Genomic DNA, 15899 nt, shown 5'->3' with positions numbered 1-15899 from the left:
AGAAGAATTTATCTTGTAGTTTCTTGTCTTCCCATTGAATTTGGGTGTATTTCAATGTCAGATTAAAGTTAAGCTTCAGGTATGTCACTTTTGAAAGGAGGGCTGCTATCATCCTTATTTTCCTGTTCTTTTCCCTTTTCTGTCAAAGGACCGATATTCTTAAGGTCCTGCTGATCTTGTATACAAATTTCATTTGTCCAAAGTCCCGAGAGGGTGATTTGTGCTGATTATCTGCTCTCCCCTTGCTGCTGGCTGAGCTGGCAGCTGCCTGCACTGACTGCCAGTCACCCTGGCAGGGACAGCAGAAGCTGCTACAGCTGTGAGTGGCCCTGGGAAAGCTCCTGGTTTGAGCCTGACAGAAGCCTCATAGGGAGCCAGAGCTCCCCTGAAACCCAAAGCCACTGCTGCCAGAGGTGCTTAAAAACAGAGAAAGACAATGACACAGGGATGGAGAAGGCTGCTGGAAACATGACCGCAGAAGGTGCCTCCTGTGGAAGAGGACAGCCCCAGATGTCCTTTTATCCTGCCTTGCAGGTCCTCACTTTGATTTTAACCAGAGAGCTCCTCTGCAGAGAGAAATGGCCAAAAAGCATTTTTAAGGCCAGTTATGCTCCTGTTTGTCCTTGGACTTTACCCTCTGTTGGGAGGGGGAGACTTTCAGCAGTGCAGGGGTTTTGCAGGGAAAATTTTGCTGTGCCACACCTGTGAAACAACCTGAAGGCTTCCTTCCAGCACTGACCAAGTTCTGAGAACACACATCGCACAATGAACATTAGAAACGACAGGACTGTTTGTTGACCTCTACGTGTCAATCAGTGTCTTGCTTCAAAGGGGTGATTAAAATACAGCAGGGTGCACACACAGCCTCTGAGATGGTAAAGGAAGCATCCTGCTTAATTCCCACTCAGTGCACTTTGGAATTCGTGCCCTCCAGGAGCTCGCTGCTCTCTGCCTCTGTTCTACCATACATCCTTCTTCCAGGGCCACTGCCTCTGTGAGGCAGCTTTTCTCCACCCTGCCAGCAGTGTGGCCTTTTCATCTTCTGCCATCAAAATTAACAGGATGAGTGGAGATAATTTGCCTGACTCACAGGTTGGTTTCCTCACTTCACACATTACTCAGTCATTCCTGACAGAGTTGGTTACTCTGGGAGGGCCAGTCCTTGGCACTCAAGTCAGTTTGAGTTTTGCTCTGGGCTCGATTGAGATGCAAGTGATCCTTCACTGCTTTTGGTAGGGCAGATCTGGGCAGGATTACGTCTTTTGACAAGACTTTAAAGAACAGAGATCTGCAAGGAAATATTTTTTTTATCTCTTAGAAGACAGTAATTTACATCTTTCTCCTTATAAAAATGTAATTCATGGCTGGTAACAGACACTAGCAAAGTGTAAACAGGAGCTGTCAGGCAAAACTTAATGAAATCAGTTCTGTTCCTCCTGAAATTTAAATGTAAACCAGATTGTTTTCAACAGCCTTTTGGAGGAAAAATGTGGGATTAGGGAATTGAAATCATATCCTAAGGGGAGTTCTTGCTTGGGAATATACATTTCAGGTCTTTTTATTATTCTGCAATATATACTATCAGACACACTCAAAGAATTCAACATATTTTCTTAGGTTATGGGAACAAACGGTGGACAAAGTGGAATTTACTGTCACTAACTTCCACATACTTTTTTTTTTTCCATCCAACTCGGAATTAAGCAAGATTCTGAAATGTCAAAATCCTTTGCAAAATGGAAACTTCTCTCCGCACAGGCCTTTTTAAGCTCTTTACTGGCAAAATGAAATCTGCTTACTCTGTGTGTATACCAAGTAAAGATAACCTCTTTCTGTGCTCATAACTAAGCCAGAAAAACAAGCAAATGACCTTTCTAGCCACTCAGTTTACAACTGCCTACTCCAAGTACAATTAACATTGTATAGCCTGAAGGCAGGATGATTCAAAAAGCTAAGTTTGTGTGAAATCCATTCTTGAAATACAGATAATGCTTTTTTTGTCTCTTGGCTAAATATGATCTTTCATTTCCCTCCTGCAGATTGTCCTAGGGAAAGTGTTCTGCTGTATTTATATCCTGCCTCCCATTTCTCTGACCTCACTGCTCAGTTTGAAGTACAGACTGCATTCCATTCTTCAGACATCTGGGAAAGTTGTCAGGATTTTCCTTTTACCTAAGGGGTCTCCCTTTCCACTGAAGTGCAGTAGGGATATACAGAGGTCACTTTGGTTCCATTTAGGAAGTTGTTGCTGCTGTCTTTTCTCAAGACTTTGATGCCAGTCAACATTACTAGTGATACCAAGAAAGCAGTTGGCATTCATGAGATTAAAGAAAAAATCCTATGGTCAGTATAAGACTAAAGCAGCATCAATATTACAATTTTCTCTATTTTTCTCTGGAAGTGTTTTTGGTTGGGTTTTTTTTTCATTAAATAAAACCCCAAGCCTAAGCTTCTTCATTCAGGCAGAGCTTGTAATGACATAAAGCTCAAGCAGCCCAATCTTTTTGTCTATACCCCCTGAAGTCCTAACCTGGTAATTCAGAATTAATTCAATAGACAATAATTAAATGATTGAGGTAGATGGGACTAATTTGCTGTCTCCTCATTCCTGTCAGCTCAAATACCTTCATACTTCCTCTTCTTATTCATGACTTGCAAGGCAATTGCTTTAGTGTAAGCTCTCTGTTCTGGTCTGCTTTCTATTTTACCATGGTTCTGGTATTTGATTTCTACTATAGTATGCCTCAGTGCTCCCTTCTCATATAACTACCCTTCAGTGATCAAGTCTGCAAGCAAGGAAAAAGGAAATCTGCTGGCAGCCTACCTGCCGGATTCACTCTGTTTACTCCTCAGCAATTGTTTCTGTAGCCATATCTTGCACCTCCACCCAGATCTCCAGGAAATTTAAGAGTAGAAATAAGGGCAAAATAACAAGAGAAACGATCCCATTTCCTGCAGGAAGCAGAATTAATTCCTCGAGATAAGTTCCTCAAAATAGATTTGTATTTTGTAATGAACGATGGTCTACATGTTTTTGTTGTCTGGATTTTTTTTTTAATTCTGCATTCTCAGAACAGTCTTGTTCATTTGTCTGTGAGCAGGTGGCTGAAGGTGTGAGAGCTGGTCCAGGGAACCTCCATCCCTGCTATGGGAGCCTCTGACCCCAGGACCAACAGGTCCTGTGCAGCAGCTCTGCCCAGGACTCCCTTCAGCAGATCCCGCCCCAGAAAACACCACTGCTGCTATAGCCACTTTTTAAACAGATACTTCTTTAGATAGTATGAGGTGATTTAACCATCCCACTCTCCAGCCCTCTGGAAAGCCTTGGGAAGAGCCAGAGCAGGCAGAGTCCAATAGACAACTCACAGGTTTCAAATAAATGCTGTTATTTCTATTTGTCTCCTCCAGGCTAACCAATATCTATCTTTATGTAGGTATCTTTATAGAGTTCCACATGTTATAGGGTGTTTTCTTCATAAGTTCCCTTTAGTACTCAGGTATTGCCCTGCTCTGCCTGAATAAAAGCCTGTGCTGGCCCAGTGGTTTTGTCTGCTGGTGTCTTTTCCTAAAGCTACCAGCTGGTGATTCTCACTGGCTTTCTGGCAAGATAGATGCAATGAAAGTACCAGTGTGGAAATTCTGTGGTCATACTAGTGTGGCACTGGGCCAGCACTAAAATTTCTCCTCAACAAGAAGGACATAATGTGCTAACTCAGCTCAACAGCTTCCAGCCCCTCCAAGTGCCCATCTACTCCCAAACATACAGGCACAGCCTTCAAAGCCTCTCTTTTTTTTGGCTCTTTTAGATATATATATATATTTTGTCTGCCAAAGCTTGATGGCAGGTTATATTTGGATTGCACCCAGTGCTGATGTGAATTGCATATTCAATATTCCAGCTGCTCTGTTGGGAAAACAAAGCATGTAAAACTAATAAAGGCAACAAAAGCCATGATTATATCAGTCCTGAGAATCCTGCTACTTGTGGGGAATAAAGTCTAAGTAAATATAGATTTTTAGATAGTCAAATACTATTTAACAACCCATTATTACATAAATAAGTTATGAATTTTCTGTTCCCCTAAGACAAAGCGATCACTCCGTGGCCAAACAGATTAGTCTTTTCCATCTGTGCAATTATGAATCATAAAAGATACTTTTTTATGCAATTTACTGGAAAGAAAATAAATATTTTAATCAGCTAAGGGATGCAATAGTTGGCATCCAGACCTCTGCTCAGCCAGCATCACCTATTCAGTGAAGGAAAGATGATGCTGACATCCACTGACTTCAAAGTGTTTTGCTTTGTGTGGTCTTGAGGAGTTAAGAGTACCACTTGTGAAAGTAAAATTTAACTGTCAACTGGGAAATTAGATTATCTCTTCTGAGAGAAGCACCATCACAAACACATGAAAGCATCTGCCAACTCATACATCTTTACTTTTGTTTGCCTTTGCAGACAAGAACTCGTCCTTTTCTATTTCCTCTGGTATGAACATTGCCAAGGGCTTAAAAACCCAAACCGCTGCCACACTTTCTACCCACCACAACAATTTCCTGGATGAAATCCTTAATTTGTGTTTCCTTTTGGAAAGCAACTGGAAAAGTGTGATTTCTGTTTGTTTTTCTGTGAGGTTCTAGATTACACATTATTTTAAAATGTGTGTGTGTGTCCTGTTTTTTTAACCATGTAGATCTCCTTTTAATCTCTTCCTGACCTCTGGCCCCCTGCACCAGCAGGCTGTTGTGCAACCAGCAGCACGAGCTCCTGCTGCTCTCTCTCCCTGTATTCCTACTTATTTGATGGCTTCTGGCAATTGTAGCTGCTGGTGACCCACACTGGCATAGCAGAGACAGCAGCTGTGCCAAGTGTGGCAGCCAGCAGGTTTCAGTGACGCCAGGGGAATGGATTACAGGAAACATTTATTTGAATGGGAGATGCAGTTTCTGCTATAAGTATGAAAAATATCAGGGTTTTCTGTGGCTCTTTGGCTCATGCTTTTTGCAAGCTGCTTGTAACTGAGAATAGTAAGATAATTAAGCAAGGTTAAGATCTTTAAGGAATTTAAAAAGGGCCAAGGTGACAGCAATTAAAAAAAAAAGAGAATTTCACATGATGATAAATAGTTGTGATAATTTGGGATGGCTAACCATGTATACAAATCCACTGTGATGGGTCTGACCTTTTCTGCTGTAAAAAGACATGTTTTTTCTTGTGTGTGTGTCTGTGCACCAGTCAGAATAGACAGTGCCTGGGTTCCCTCTGGTGCTGGTGCAAAAGTGCAGCCACATGGTTCATGCAAATCATCTCCTCAGAAGGTAAGATTGGTGATAATCAAGAGCAGTGCATTAGCTTTCCAATTAGGACATTTGTAGCATTTGGGGAAATGTTTTTTTTAACCTCTGATTCACTACTTAAAAATCTCAGCAAGAAAGATAGAATCAACATGTGCCACCAACGAGCTTTAAAGCAGCAGATTTTACTGCACCCGCCTGCGCTTGCAATGATCTGGGTGCAACTCTGAGACCCTTGCAAATGTGAAAATAAGGGCGAAGGGTTCCTTTACTGACAGGGAGAAGGTGAAGGAAAGATGCCCTGGGATCATGGAGCAAAGCTGAGCATGTGTCTAAGTGTTTAACACGTGGGGCCTAAGTAACATCACACTGGGAGTCAAAGAGTTTATTTTATTGGTATTCCCACCACAGGCAGTGCAAGATGAGAGGGAAAACAGAAAAAAATTGGACACTTCAGCGTCAGGCACGTGGTGCTCTACAAGGGACAGACTTACACAGATAAACTTAAACCTGCATGAGGTAACTTTAGCAGCTATTCAGTCTTGGATGAAGTAAATAGGGCAGGGTTTTTTGCACTGGTGAGGTGGCCATGATGAAGAAATACAGCTGCAGCAGGAAGGGTGCATTTATTTAAATAAACTGAGCTTTGATACATTGTTTCTGAAACACTGCAGGATCAGGAAACCAGGAGACAACTAAAATACATTCTTTCTTCTTTAATGAAGTCCTGCTGAATGTTTCCCTCGGCTTTCAGATGATCTGCTGTATGATCTGTGAACGTCTGGCACCAGAAATACCTTCATGTATGTCTGACAGTGCTGCAGGGAGGCACGTGTGCACACCTCCCCAGGCCAGGGGCTGCCTGCCTGGGGATCCCACTGATGGTGCTGGGCAGTGCAGAGGGGTTGGGTCACCACTCTGAAACACCTGGAGAGGAAGAGGCTGCCGGGGTGACAGATGGGGATAGCAGGCACAAGGGAGCAGCTTTTCCCTCTCTGGCAGGACAGGGGTGAACTGGGGCCCTGCCAGAGGCCAGGAGCAGCAGTTCACAATCACAGAACGGTCAGGCTGGAAGGGACCACAGTGGGTCACCAGGTCCAACAAACGTGCTCCAGCAGGGCCATCCCAGAGCCCAGAGAACAGGATTGTGTCCAGATAGTTCTGGAATATCTCCAGTGAAGGAGACTCCATACCCTCTCTAGACAATCTGTTTAGTGCTCGGTCACTGCACAGTGAAGAAGTTCTTCATGTTCAGGTGGAACTTTCTGGGCATCAGTTCCTGCCCGTTGCCTCTTGTCCTGCTGAAGAGCCTGGATCCATCCTCTTGGCACCCTTCTTCAGACATTTATACACACTAATGAGGTGCTCTCTCAGTTGTCTCCTCTCGAGGCTGAACAGCCCCAGCTCCCTCAGCCTTTCCTCATCAGAGAGATGCTCCAGTCCTTTCATCTTCGTAGCCTCCACTGGACCCGTTCCAGGAGTTCCACATCTCTCTTGTCCTGAGGAGACCTGGACTCAGCACCCCAGATGTGCCTCACCTGGCCTAAACAGAGGCACAGGATCACCTCCCTGACCTGCTGGCACTGCTCCTCCTAAGGCAAAGGGTTCTCACGGCAGGCTCCTCCTCCGCGGCGGGGAGGGGCCGAGGCCGCCGGGTCCCGCCGCGCAGCTCCGGCGGCGGGCGGCGATCCGCAGCCGCACCCGGCCCGGCCGCTCGGCTCGGCAAGCTGGCAGGAAGAGGAGAAGGTGGAAGGAGGGAGCAGCAGCACCGGGAACAGCAGCCCAGGGTAGGCTGTGCGGGCGGGGGCGGCCGCGCACCTGCCGAGCCCCCGGCGGGGGCGGAGCGGGGGCGGCTCCTCGGCCGCGGGGCCGCTCGGGAGCGGCGGCCGGGCCGGGCCGGCCGGGGGTGTTGGGGAGCGGCGGCCGCGGAGCTCAGTCACGCTGCCGGCCACCAGCGCTCCGCTGCCTTTTGTCTCCTTTTCTCCCGTTTATTTTTCCACGGGCGGGCGCTGCCCGGAGTTCCCCATCGTGCCGGACGGGGAGGGTCGTTTGGAGGCGCTCCTCGGTTTCGGGGGTGGCACCGCAGGTTGGTGCCCCGGGGGCGCGGGGCTGCCGGCGGGACCCGAGACAGAGCCCGGCCCTGCCCTGCTCGACACCTGCCCTGGCTGTGGGTCCCCGGGGAAGGCGGTGCTGCCCCTTCCCCGGCTGGGCTTCCGCTGCCCTTGACCTTTGGGATGGCTGGAGCCGCTCTGGTCTGTCCTGCGGGTCCCAAAGCACCAGCTCACCGTGCGCTCACAGGGGCTGTGGTCCTATGTGGCTAAGGCACGGTGAACCCTTCTCCCCCCTGTATTAAATAGAGAGAACGCGGCTGTATAAGGCCCCAGAGTGATGGATTTGGCAGGTTCTGGTTCAGGTGCAGAGCTGCCGGGTATTAAGCACAATGTGCATTTGATGTGTGTGTGTGCGGAGGCGTTTTGAGCCCTTAAGGACACCCCGGGGAGGGTTTGGTTACCCAGTGTCTGCAGACAGAATTAATCTCAGCCCCGGGGGAGCTGCTCTGTGGCTGGGCAGGACCTTCCCGCTGCCTCTCCAGCACAGCTGATCCAGGGTTTGCCGTGTTTGCAGGGGGAAAGAGCCGCTCACCAGTGACTGTTTTCCTGAAATAGGGAGGAAGGTATGCTTCAGCCGCTGCAGCAAAGGCGCAATATCAAGTTTGAAAGGTAAATATGGTTTTAAAGTAAATACCGGAATATGGCTTTGTACATTGCAGTGCAGCAAGGAGGAAGTGGAGGGTTGGTTTCACTGTCGACAGAAATACTTGCTGAAAATGAAAGAACATTAAACAAGTTTGTGTGATTGAATGGGTCGTTGTCCTTGGGCTTCATCAGTAAATCTGAAATACAGAAAATGTGTTGGTAAACTACTGGTTATGTGTTGTAGCCTATTAGTGTAATTTCTGAAGTGTAGCGTGGTTTTTAAATCTGTTTTAATCTACAGTAAAAGGTGATCTTTACAAACTGTTATTACAAGTTTTATTGCCACAAATTTCTTTGCTTATGGGGAGGATGTATTTATGTTTATTAAAATGCACGTGAATGTCGGAGGAACTTAAGGATGTGTGGAGACAGAGATAAGTTGTTGACAGGCAAATGAGAACTCAGGTGTTTCTGCCTGTGGTACATAAAATGAAATCAACCCCTGTCAGATACAGTTAGGCTGCAGTTCTCTCTGTGCTGCTGATAGTCCAGTCATCTGTGCTGGGGAGTGACTGGGATCCTTGTGATGGGATTTATGGTAAGGATACACTGCTGGGAGGTGGTGTATGATCTGTGCAGCAAGTGCACAGATGTGCAACCTGGCGTGACCAATGAGCACTGAAACCTTTTGTAAGATGTGTGAAGTCTTTTCCTGCTTGCACTAGAGCTGTTAAATAGTAACCTGCTAAACAATTGCTTTGCTATAATGATAATTGCCTGTCCCATTATATTTTAAGAGAGCCGTTTAAGGAGGTGTTTGACCTCAGGTGTTGTTCTTTGCTGGCCTCTCGCGTTTTTTTCCACTAGATATTTTTGTCACCTCGCTTGGTATGATCAGTGAAATAATTCTGGTGTTTGGGACTACTGAGAGAGATGAGAAAAGTGGTTTGAGATCATCCTGAAATGGATCTGTTACTGCTGGAAGAAAAATTCACTCCTGGTGTGAGCTACCTATGCCAACCTCTTTTTCTCCTTATCTTTTTTCTCCCACTTGGAGCTATCTGCAGCTCATTTCAATCAAACACAGATTACTGATGAGAAATTGTTGTTTTGAAATGGAAATTTTGAAATCTAACTAACCAGCTGGGGCAATCTCACCTTTTAGTCCTTGTCTTTATGCTTCTGCTGCCTTGGATTCATCCTACGTGGCAATTTTGTGGCCACAGAATGAGAATAGAGAATATTCTCTATTGGATCAGCTGTATTTCAGGGCAGGATTTCTGATGGATCAGGCACCTGAACCATGGCTGTAGGACTACAAGGTCTGACACAACAGAGGCAGGGATCTGTATCTGGAGTTGGGAGAGGAGGGGGTGGGGTTGCACTTTCCCTAACCTCCTCAACCTCAGAGAGGAGGTAGGAAACTCGTGTTGGGTAGGAATGATTATGGGGTTTGATTAATTGCACAATCTGATTCAGGGCCAGGGAGGGGGTGGAACATGCCAAACGAGATTAGCAAGTCAAATCACTCTTAGGGTAGGGAGGTGGCAAGCTGAACCAGGACACTGTAGAAAAAATAGAGGTATGACAAAAATGTGTTAGCATAAAGGAGCAGAGCCTTGATCTTCTGGTGGGATACTCTGTTATGTAAAGAGGGGGTAGTGTTCCTCCATCCCGGGGGAGAAGGCCTGTGTGGGTGGTGAAGCTTTCAAGTTGCCAGCTTGGACATAGCAGCTCCTGTTCGGTGTTGTCAGTTACCTGGCTGAGGAGGAGCAGTTTGGATTTCTGTAGTAAGATGGGGCAGTGAAGATGAGAGGAGAGAGTCTCACACCTTTGCCTGCCCTGTGGCAGCCCCTAAAATTCTCTGGTGAGCACCAACCATGGGTTTGGCAGTTGTGCTTTCTTGCTTTGGCTCACCTCCCGTTGTTTACCAGGAGAGCTGATCCTGAATCCTGCCAGCTTCCTGTCAGGAGCATGGCAGTGGCTGGTGCTGACATTAACCAGGGCTGCCAGGAGGGTGGCGGGGTTGTTGCAGACCCTGGAGTGTCCCCTGGCATCCTGCTGGGGTAGCTCGGTTTGTATGTGTGAGTTGTGGTCGCACCTTTTGCATACAGCTCCTTTTGCCACCTGACTCAGCAGCTGCCTGAGCTGCTGCCAGGTCACAGTGCAGCCAGTTCCTGTTGCAGTACCTGTAATAAAATGTGGGGTTTTTTATTGTCGAGGGGCTTCAGCCCACGTTGGAACAAACACGAGGAACTCTGTGACACTTTAAACCAAACTGCCACAGTCTCCCTCTTCCTCGTGTGTTAAGGACACACATGATCCTGCCTTCTCCCTTCTGCTGGTGTAGGGAGCTTAAGTGGTAAAAAAACTTGGTTTTTTTCCTTTTCCAAGTTTTCTGGCTATGTAGAGCTTTGTGCAGTGCTGATACTGGGTCAGGGAAATGGGGTGGAAGAGGGAGTGCTGGTCAAGCCTTGCTGGCAGCATTGTTCAGCAGCACCCACTCTCAAGCTGGAGGAGTCTCTTATTCCAGGCTGGAAACACTACAGCCATTTTTGAACAAATTGCAAGCTCATGAATGTTTCTGATGTGCTCAAACAGATCTCTGTGAGCTGGGAATTGCTTATTTGTAGTCATTCAGGGACAAAAGCGGAGTGTTTTGATGTAAGCTGGCTTTGGATCAAGTTTTGAGTACATCTTCCCTTTATGTCTCCACTGCTTTGTACTATGCCAAGCTCTCAAAATAAACTTAAAATTATAAAAACCAGAGAAGGCTGCAATTTGTATAGGCTTAAAATTCTCCACTGCATTTTTGATGTAAAGGTTAGTGATGTTAATTACTTGCCTCTGAAATAGATAATTGCTGATTCAAATGTTATGATTAGAAAATATCCCAATAACTAGACCACACTATTTACTTACCAGCTTCTCTTGTTTGACGATCAGCAGTAAACAAAGGCAGAGTGAAGAATTTGCCACGTCGTGACTGAAGGTAAAAGGAAAAAAAAAAACCCTACAGGGAGATCAGCTCAGCAGCAGATATTCCACATTTGTGGCATCCAGAGGTTTTGGGGGGATCTTTGTTACGCTTCCAGAAGAAACAAATAACGCTGTCACACGTACATCATTGTGTCACCTAAAATCTGGTGCCAGCTGTGGTGTAGATGGCTCAGCTTCCTCCTGGGATTCGTTTCATCACTTCATTCTCACGAGATCAGTGGTAAGTCTTGAAGTGTTGGTGGTGATCTTTGCTGTGGACAGTGTGAGTTTGTATCTGTTGCCTTGCTCAGAATTTTTGCTTTTTCATTGCTTAATACATACAGGAAGAACATACAGTCAGTTGTATAATAAATAAATATTGCTGACATATAAAAAGTGAGGTACTTTGTTGAGAAACCCAGACAAACCCTTACTAGTCAAGTGTGCTGGAGAATAAAAGCCTTTTGTCCTTTTCTGTGCAAGGTATGTATTTGAAAGGATAAATTGCATTTTCAAGCTCCTGGGTGGGAGGAGTGCTCAAGATTAGCTTTCTTTTCTTAGCCAGAAGTGTATTTTCTCCCCAGTAATTTGATGTGTGATACAGACTTGTACAATTACAGTGTTAGTTCTTGTGATGCCATGAAGATTTTTGCCTTTTCTTTTATACCCCTGTTATACCTTTTTACAACTTCTGTATTTTTAGTGCTTTTTGCCTCCATTCTTGGACTTGTTTGTCAAGCTGAGAGACTCAACATTTTAGAAGCTTCGTAGCCAGGGATCAGTGTGCCCCAGACCCCAAGGCCCTCTCCAGAACACATTCTGTAAACTAAGATAGAACCATCAGGGGAAGGTTCCTTGGGGAGGGGGGCTCACTTGAGCCTCTCATTGGGGAATCTTTGATAGATGTGCTAATTAGTAAAACCCATAATGTTATACCTGATCTTTTGGGGCTGTGCATTGTGGTGTGCATTTTGGTGCATTTGACCTGGATGTGTGCACCTGGGGATCCTTAAAATAAATCCCAAGGTAAAATCCCTTTTTTCCTTCTAACTGTGTTTGACTCTTGATTTTAAGACCAGGAAAAGGCATCACTTGCTACTGCAATATTAAAAAAATAAAAAGCAACAAAACTCCCCAGCAAAACCAAACAAAAATCAAATCCTCCTTGCTTTAGGAAAACTAATCCTGGAAGCTTTATGGCATGTGCTTTCTGAGATAGAATACTGAGTCAATTGTGTGTGAATAACAAAAAAATAACGAATGAAAGACCAGGCACTTTCCATCTGAGCAATTTTATCATGTGTTTTCTCTAGTTGAGCAGCAGGAGCAAAGTAATTTCAGTTTTATCCCTTGTGAGGATGTTTTCAGTCATGAGGGTGAATAACTCAGCTCATGGGATGACTCTTTTTAATGCCCCTGTGAATATGCCAGAACTATAAAACAAGACCCTGGTTATGTAAAAGTTCGTAAGGCAAAAAGTGATTGAAAAAGGTTCATTAAAAATCAGGGACTGTAGCAGGCAGTGTGATATCAGATATTTGTGTGTATATATGTACTTTTACTTACAGATGTTATTTTTAAGATCGAGGCTAGAAGGAGCCAGTAGATACACTCTGGGTACTTTTAAAAGCACAAATCCACAAAACACTCTCCTTAAACATCTGAGATTGCAGGTAGAGAATAGAATAAATCAGATTAATGTCTTTGTTTAATGCTTGCAGTGACAGTGAGATTCAGATGCCCTTTTAATTTAGCTGAACAGTAGAGAAAGTCCCAAGGATGCCAGTGAGGCACAAAGGAGAATTCCTTCCCAATCCCAAAGCTGCTCACTTCTGTTCCATGTGCTCCAGTGTCAGTCCCATTTTCCATCTCTAGAAATGACTGATTTCTATTGTTAGAGGAAGGCAAAAGTAAAGTAAGATCCTAAAGTAAGAAAAGAAGGAACACCCTACAATATCCAAACTGACAATTGAGAGAGCCATCACTTATGTCCTAGTAATACCACAAAACCCAGCGAGACAGGGAGGTGTGCAGTCTGATTATCAGTGTGTTTGAAGTTGAACTGATATTTTATAGCCCCCAAAGGAGGGTTGCAAACAAGGCAGGTCAGCTCTGTGGGCTCAGGGTGCTGCCACGTTGTCCTGCCTGCTCCCGTGTGCCACCAGGCTCCCTCCCAAAGCCTCATCAGAGCAGATGGGAAGGAGCATAACTGGGAGGGTGGTTCTTCAGTCTGCTGGAGAGCACAAAAAAGCTGTCTTCCAGTATTCCATATTATCAATGATTTGTGTAATGTTTTTTGTGTAACTTGGTGTTAAAAGAAAATCTAAAAAAAATAATTTCCAGATTTTTTTTTTTTTTTATATTGTAGGTATAGAGCTTTCATTTTCTCTCTTACTTTCCTGCTGTATGCCAGCTTCCATCTGTCAAGGAAACCTATCAGTATAGTGAAGGTAAGAGAGGTGGTGTCCTTGTTTAAACATCCTCCTGCTCCTGTCAGACACAGATGTCATTGTCTTTTTCAGTATTTCCTGTTGTGAAAGGCAAGGTTAAACTTTAGCTTGAAATGCCTTCAAGATGAAAGACTGATAAAGCTGGTACACAGTGATATTTGCTTGGTAAACTTTAGTGAGACCACACCTAGAATATTGCGTGTGAGTCTGGGTTTTGGGCTGGAAACAGCTGTGCCTACACTTCATTCATGTGAATTAATCTAATTAGAGATATTTGAGAGGTTTACATTCTTATGGTTGAGAAAAGTTGCTCATAACTGATGAGTTGAACATTCCACTGGCATTTCCAAGAGTGTTCCCAGTACTGTTGAGCATCGTAATCATCGTTGTCTGTACCCTTGTGACTGTTCCCAGTAAAGCTGATGACACAAACTCTCTAATTTTGGGTTTGTTACTTTAATCTTCAGTGTTTGTAGCTTGTGCCAAACACAAACCAAATCCCCCAGTGCTGTCTTGTATAAAACTGATGAGTAACAATGGGCAGAGTACTTGATGTTACTGCAGAATTTCGAAGTTGTCACTGTCAGAAACACCAGGTTACAGTAGAATGTTTTTTCTAACCATGCCATTACTCCTTCATGGAATGGTGGCTTCACCCAGCAAAATACCAAGCAATTAATAATGGCCAACAATTTCACTGATTTTGGTGGGTTTGACACGGGTACTTATAAATCTAGAATTGTTAAATTTCTTGCTGTAGGAGAATTACCAGTCCCCAATTTTCCATTTTCACATGTCCTTTCTGTTTCAGGGAGAGCTGCACAAGCATTGTGCTGCTTCACATGAAGTTGAGGTTGACTCCTACAAAGAATATGCTGCCCAGATCCAGCCTGTCAAAAAGCCATTTAATGCCTCTCAGTGTGGTTGGGAGCCATTTGGTAAGGCTTGGGTTTTTTTGGTTTTCTGTTTTCCTTTCCTAATAATGAGCTGATATTCGTAATTAGATTATTTGCTTCTAGCTGTTTCTTCACATATGGGGGGATGTGCATGGAAGGGGTGTTTGTTTTCCATGTCCTCACTCATTTCTCCGCAGAAAGTGAAGTCGTGTCTTACCTTATGATGTCTTTGCTACTTAAAGTCACTTAAACAAATTATATTATTTTACTTGTTAAAGCTATGAGATGGTTTCAGTAGATCAGTTTTCAGTCAGAAAATGGGATTTGTCTTTAGAATGTCTATTAAGGAAAAAAGGGTGAAGAATAAAATCAATCATTATCATTTTCTGCTTGTTTAATTCAAGGTCCAGCAATCTTTTAAGTGAAATTACTTGGTGCTTATCTAAATTGGAACTTTTCAGAGTCCTTATCTGCCTGAAGGAATATTTTCCTCTCTGTTTTAATGAAGAAAAAGGGGAGACTTTATTGCAGGAGAGACTTGTCAACTTACTGGATAGCTTATGAACCTGGCCTTTCACTTGAGTAGAAGAAAAAATATTTGCCTACTGAACAATTAAAGTTTAATTTAATCGTATTTGACTTTAAATGAGACTTTGAATCATTCCTTGACACTTTTATTGCTACCAGGAACATCAGTGGAACAGATTAGTCCGTTCTGTCAAGGTGCCAGTCCACCCCAGTCTGTGTAACCATACATTCTAATAAGTCTTTAATTAGCAATTAAAAAAAAGTCCTGCTCTCTTCAAAGATAATTAAAGATCTGAGCTCTGGGGTTTCTGTGGACAAAATGCAGTGTATTAACTGCCTGCTGCAGGGTCTGCTGGAAAAATTTAATCCCCCAGGTGGGATGCAGTTAAACTTGGGGAGTGTTTCTTGTCCCTGGGCCGGGGAGTTGAGTTTGTTTGTCTGAAACATTGATTGACTTTTTTTAATGGAGACTTCTGAGCCCAACTGTCCTTCTTTTTTCATGGACATTATTGCCAAGCTGCCCCTTTGGAATGGCACTCTAGACTTGTTCTTTCAGCTGTTTTTCAGGCAAAGCTGGGAGTGGCACTGAAAGAAGGAATATGCTTTAGTATCTGTGACTTCATGGTCAAAGCCAATGGCAATTCTGGCGATTTATTGCAAATAAATATACAAACTGTCTATGTGGGTATGAGCTCAGGTCCCTTGAGACTTGACTTGGTGTTTCCATCTGGGTGGAGCCCCTTCTGCTCCCTCCATCCTGTCTGCAGTTCCCTTTTAGGTGTGATTATGGTTGTTTGCTCTACAGGGCAGAACTCTGGGGGTTTTTTTAAGCAAAACTTTTCTGTGCTTTGTGAATAGCTGGAAAATGAAATGCAAGAGGCTTTAACCATTTAAAAAAATATTAAGCTGATTCTTTGAAAGACTTTATAATGGAATTTTTTTTTTCAGCCTTTTTGACTCCTAGGACTTCACGCTTTTGAAACTCATCTTTCCACTTTTAATCAAGGCTGTTAAATTGGATTTTGGATTTTCTTTTGCCTAAGGCCTCATAAGAA

General features: G+C 44.2%; 1 protein-coding gene across 6 annotated transcripts in view; it reads left to right on the top strand.

Moving 5' to 3' along the window:
- Nucleotides 1-6962: 6962 nt before the first annotated feature.
- The window catches only part of SLC37A1 (solute carrier family 37 member 1), a 36303-nt gene continuing 27366 nt past the window's right edge, over nt 6963-15899 (top strand). Inside the window, exons 1-5 of one of the 6 annotated variants that reach the window (XM_039553077.1) lie at nt 6963-7082; nt 7921-8015; nt 10938-11211; nt 13339-13420; nt 14232-14358. In XM_039553077.1, the coding sequence (XP_039409011.1) occupies nt 11156-11211; nt 13339-13420; nt 14232-14358 (265 nt within the window). In that variant the 5' untranslated portion in view covers nt 6963-7082; nt 7921-8015; nt 10938-11155. Of the gene's footprint in view, nt 7083-7215; nt 7382-7920; nt 8016-10916; nt 11212-13338; nt 13421-14231; nt 14359-15899 lie in introns of those variants that run through there. The other 5 variants (XM_039553059.1, XM_039553042.1, XM_039553066.1 and 2 more) reach the window with 5 other exon arrangements.

Source organism: Corvus cornix, chromosome 1 (assembly GCF_000738735.6).
Source record: "Corvus cornix cornix isolate S_Up_H32 chromosome 1, ASM73873v5, whole genome shotgun sequence".
NCBI classification, from domain to species: domain Eukaryota; kingdom Metazoa; phylum Chordata; class Aves; order Passeriformes; family Corvidae; genus Corvus; species Corvus cornix.
Note: the sequence above shows the minus strand (reverse complement) of the source record. Positions and strands in the feature narration are given on the sequence as shown.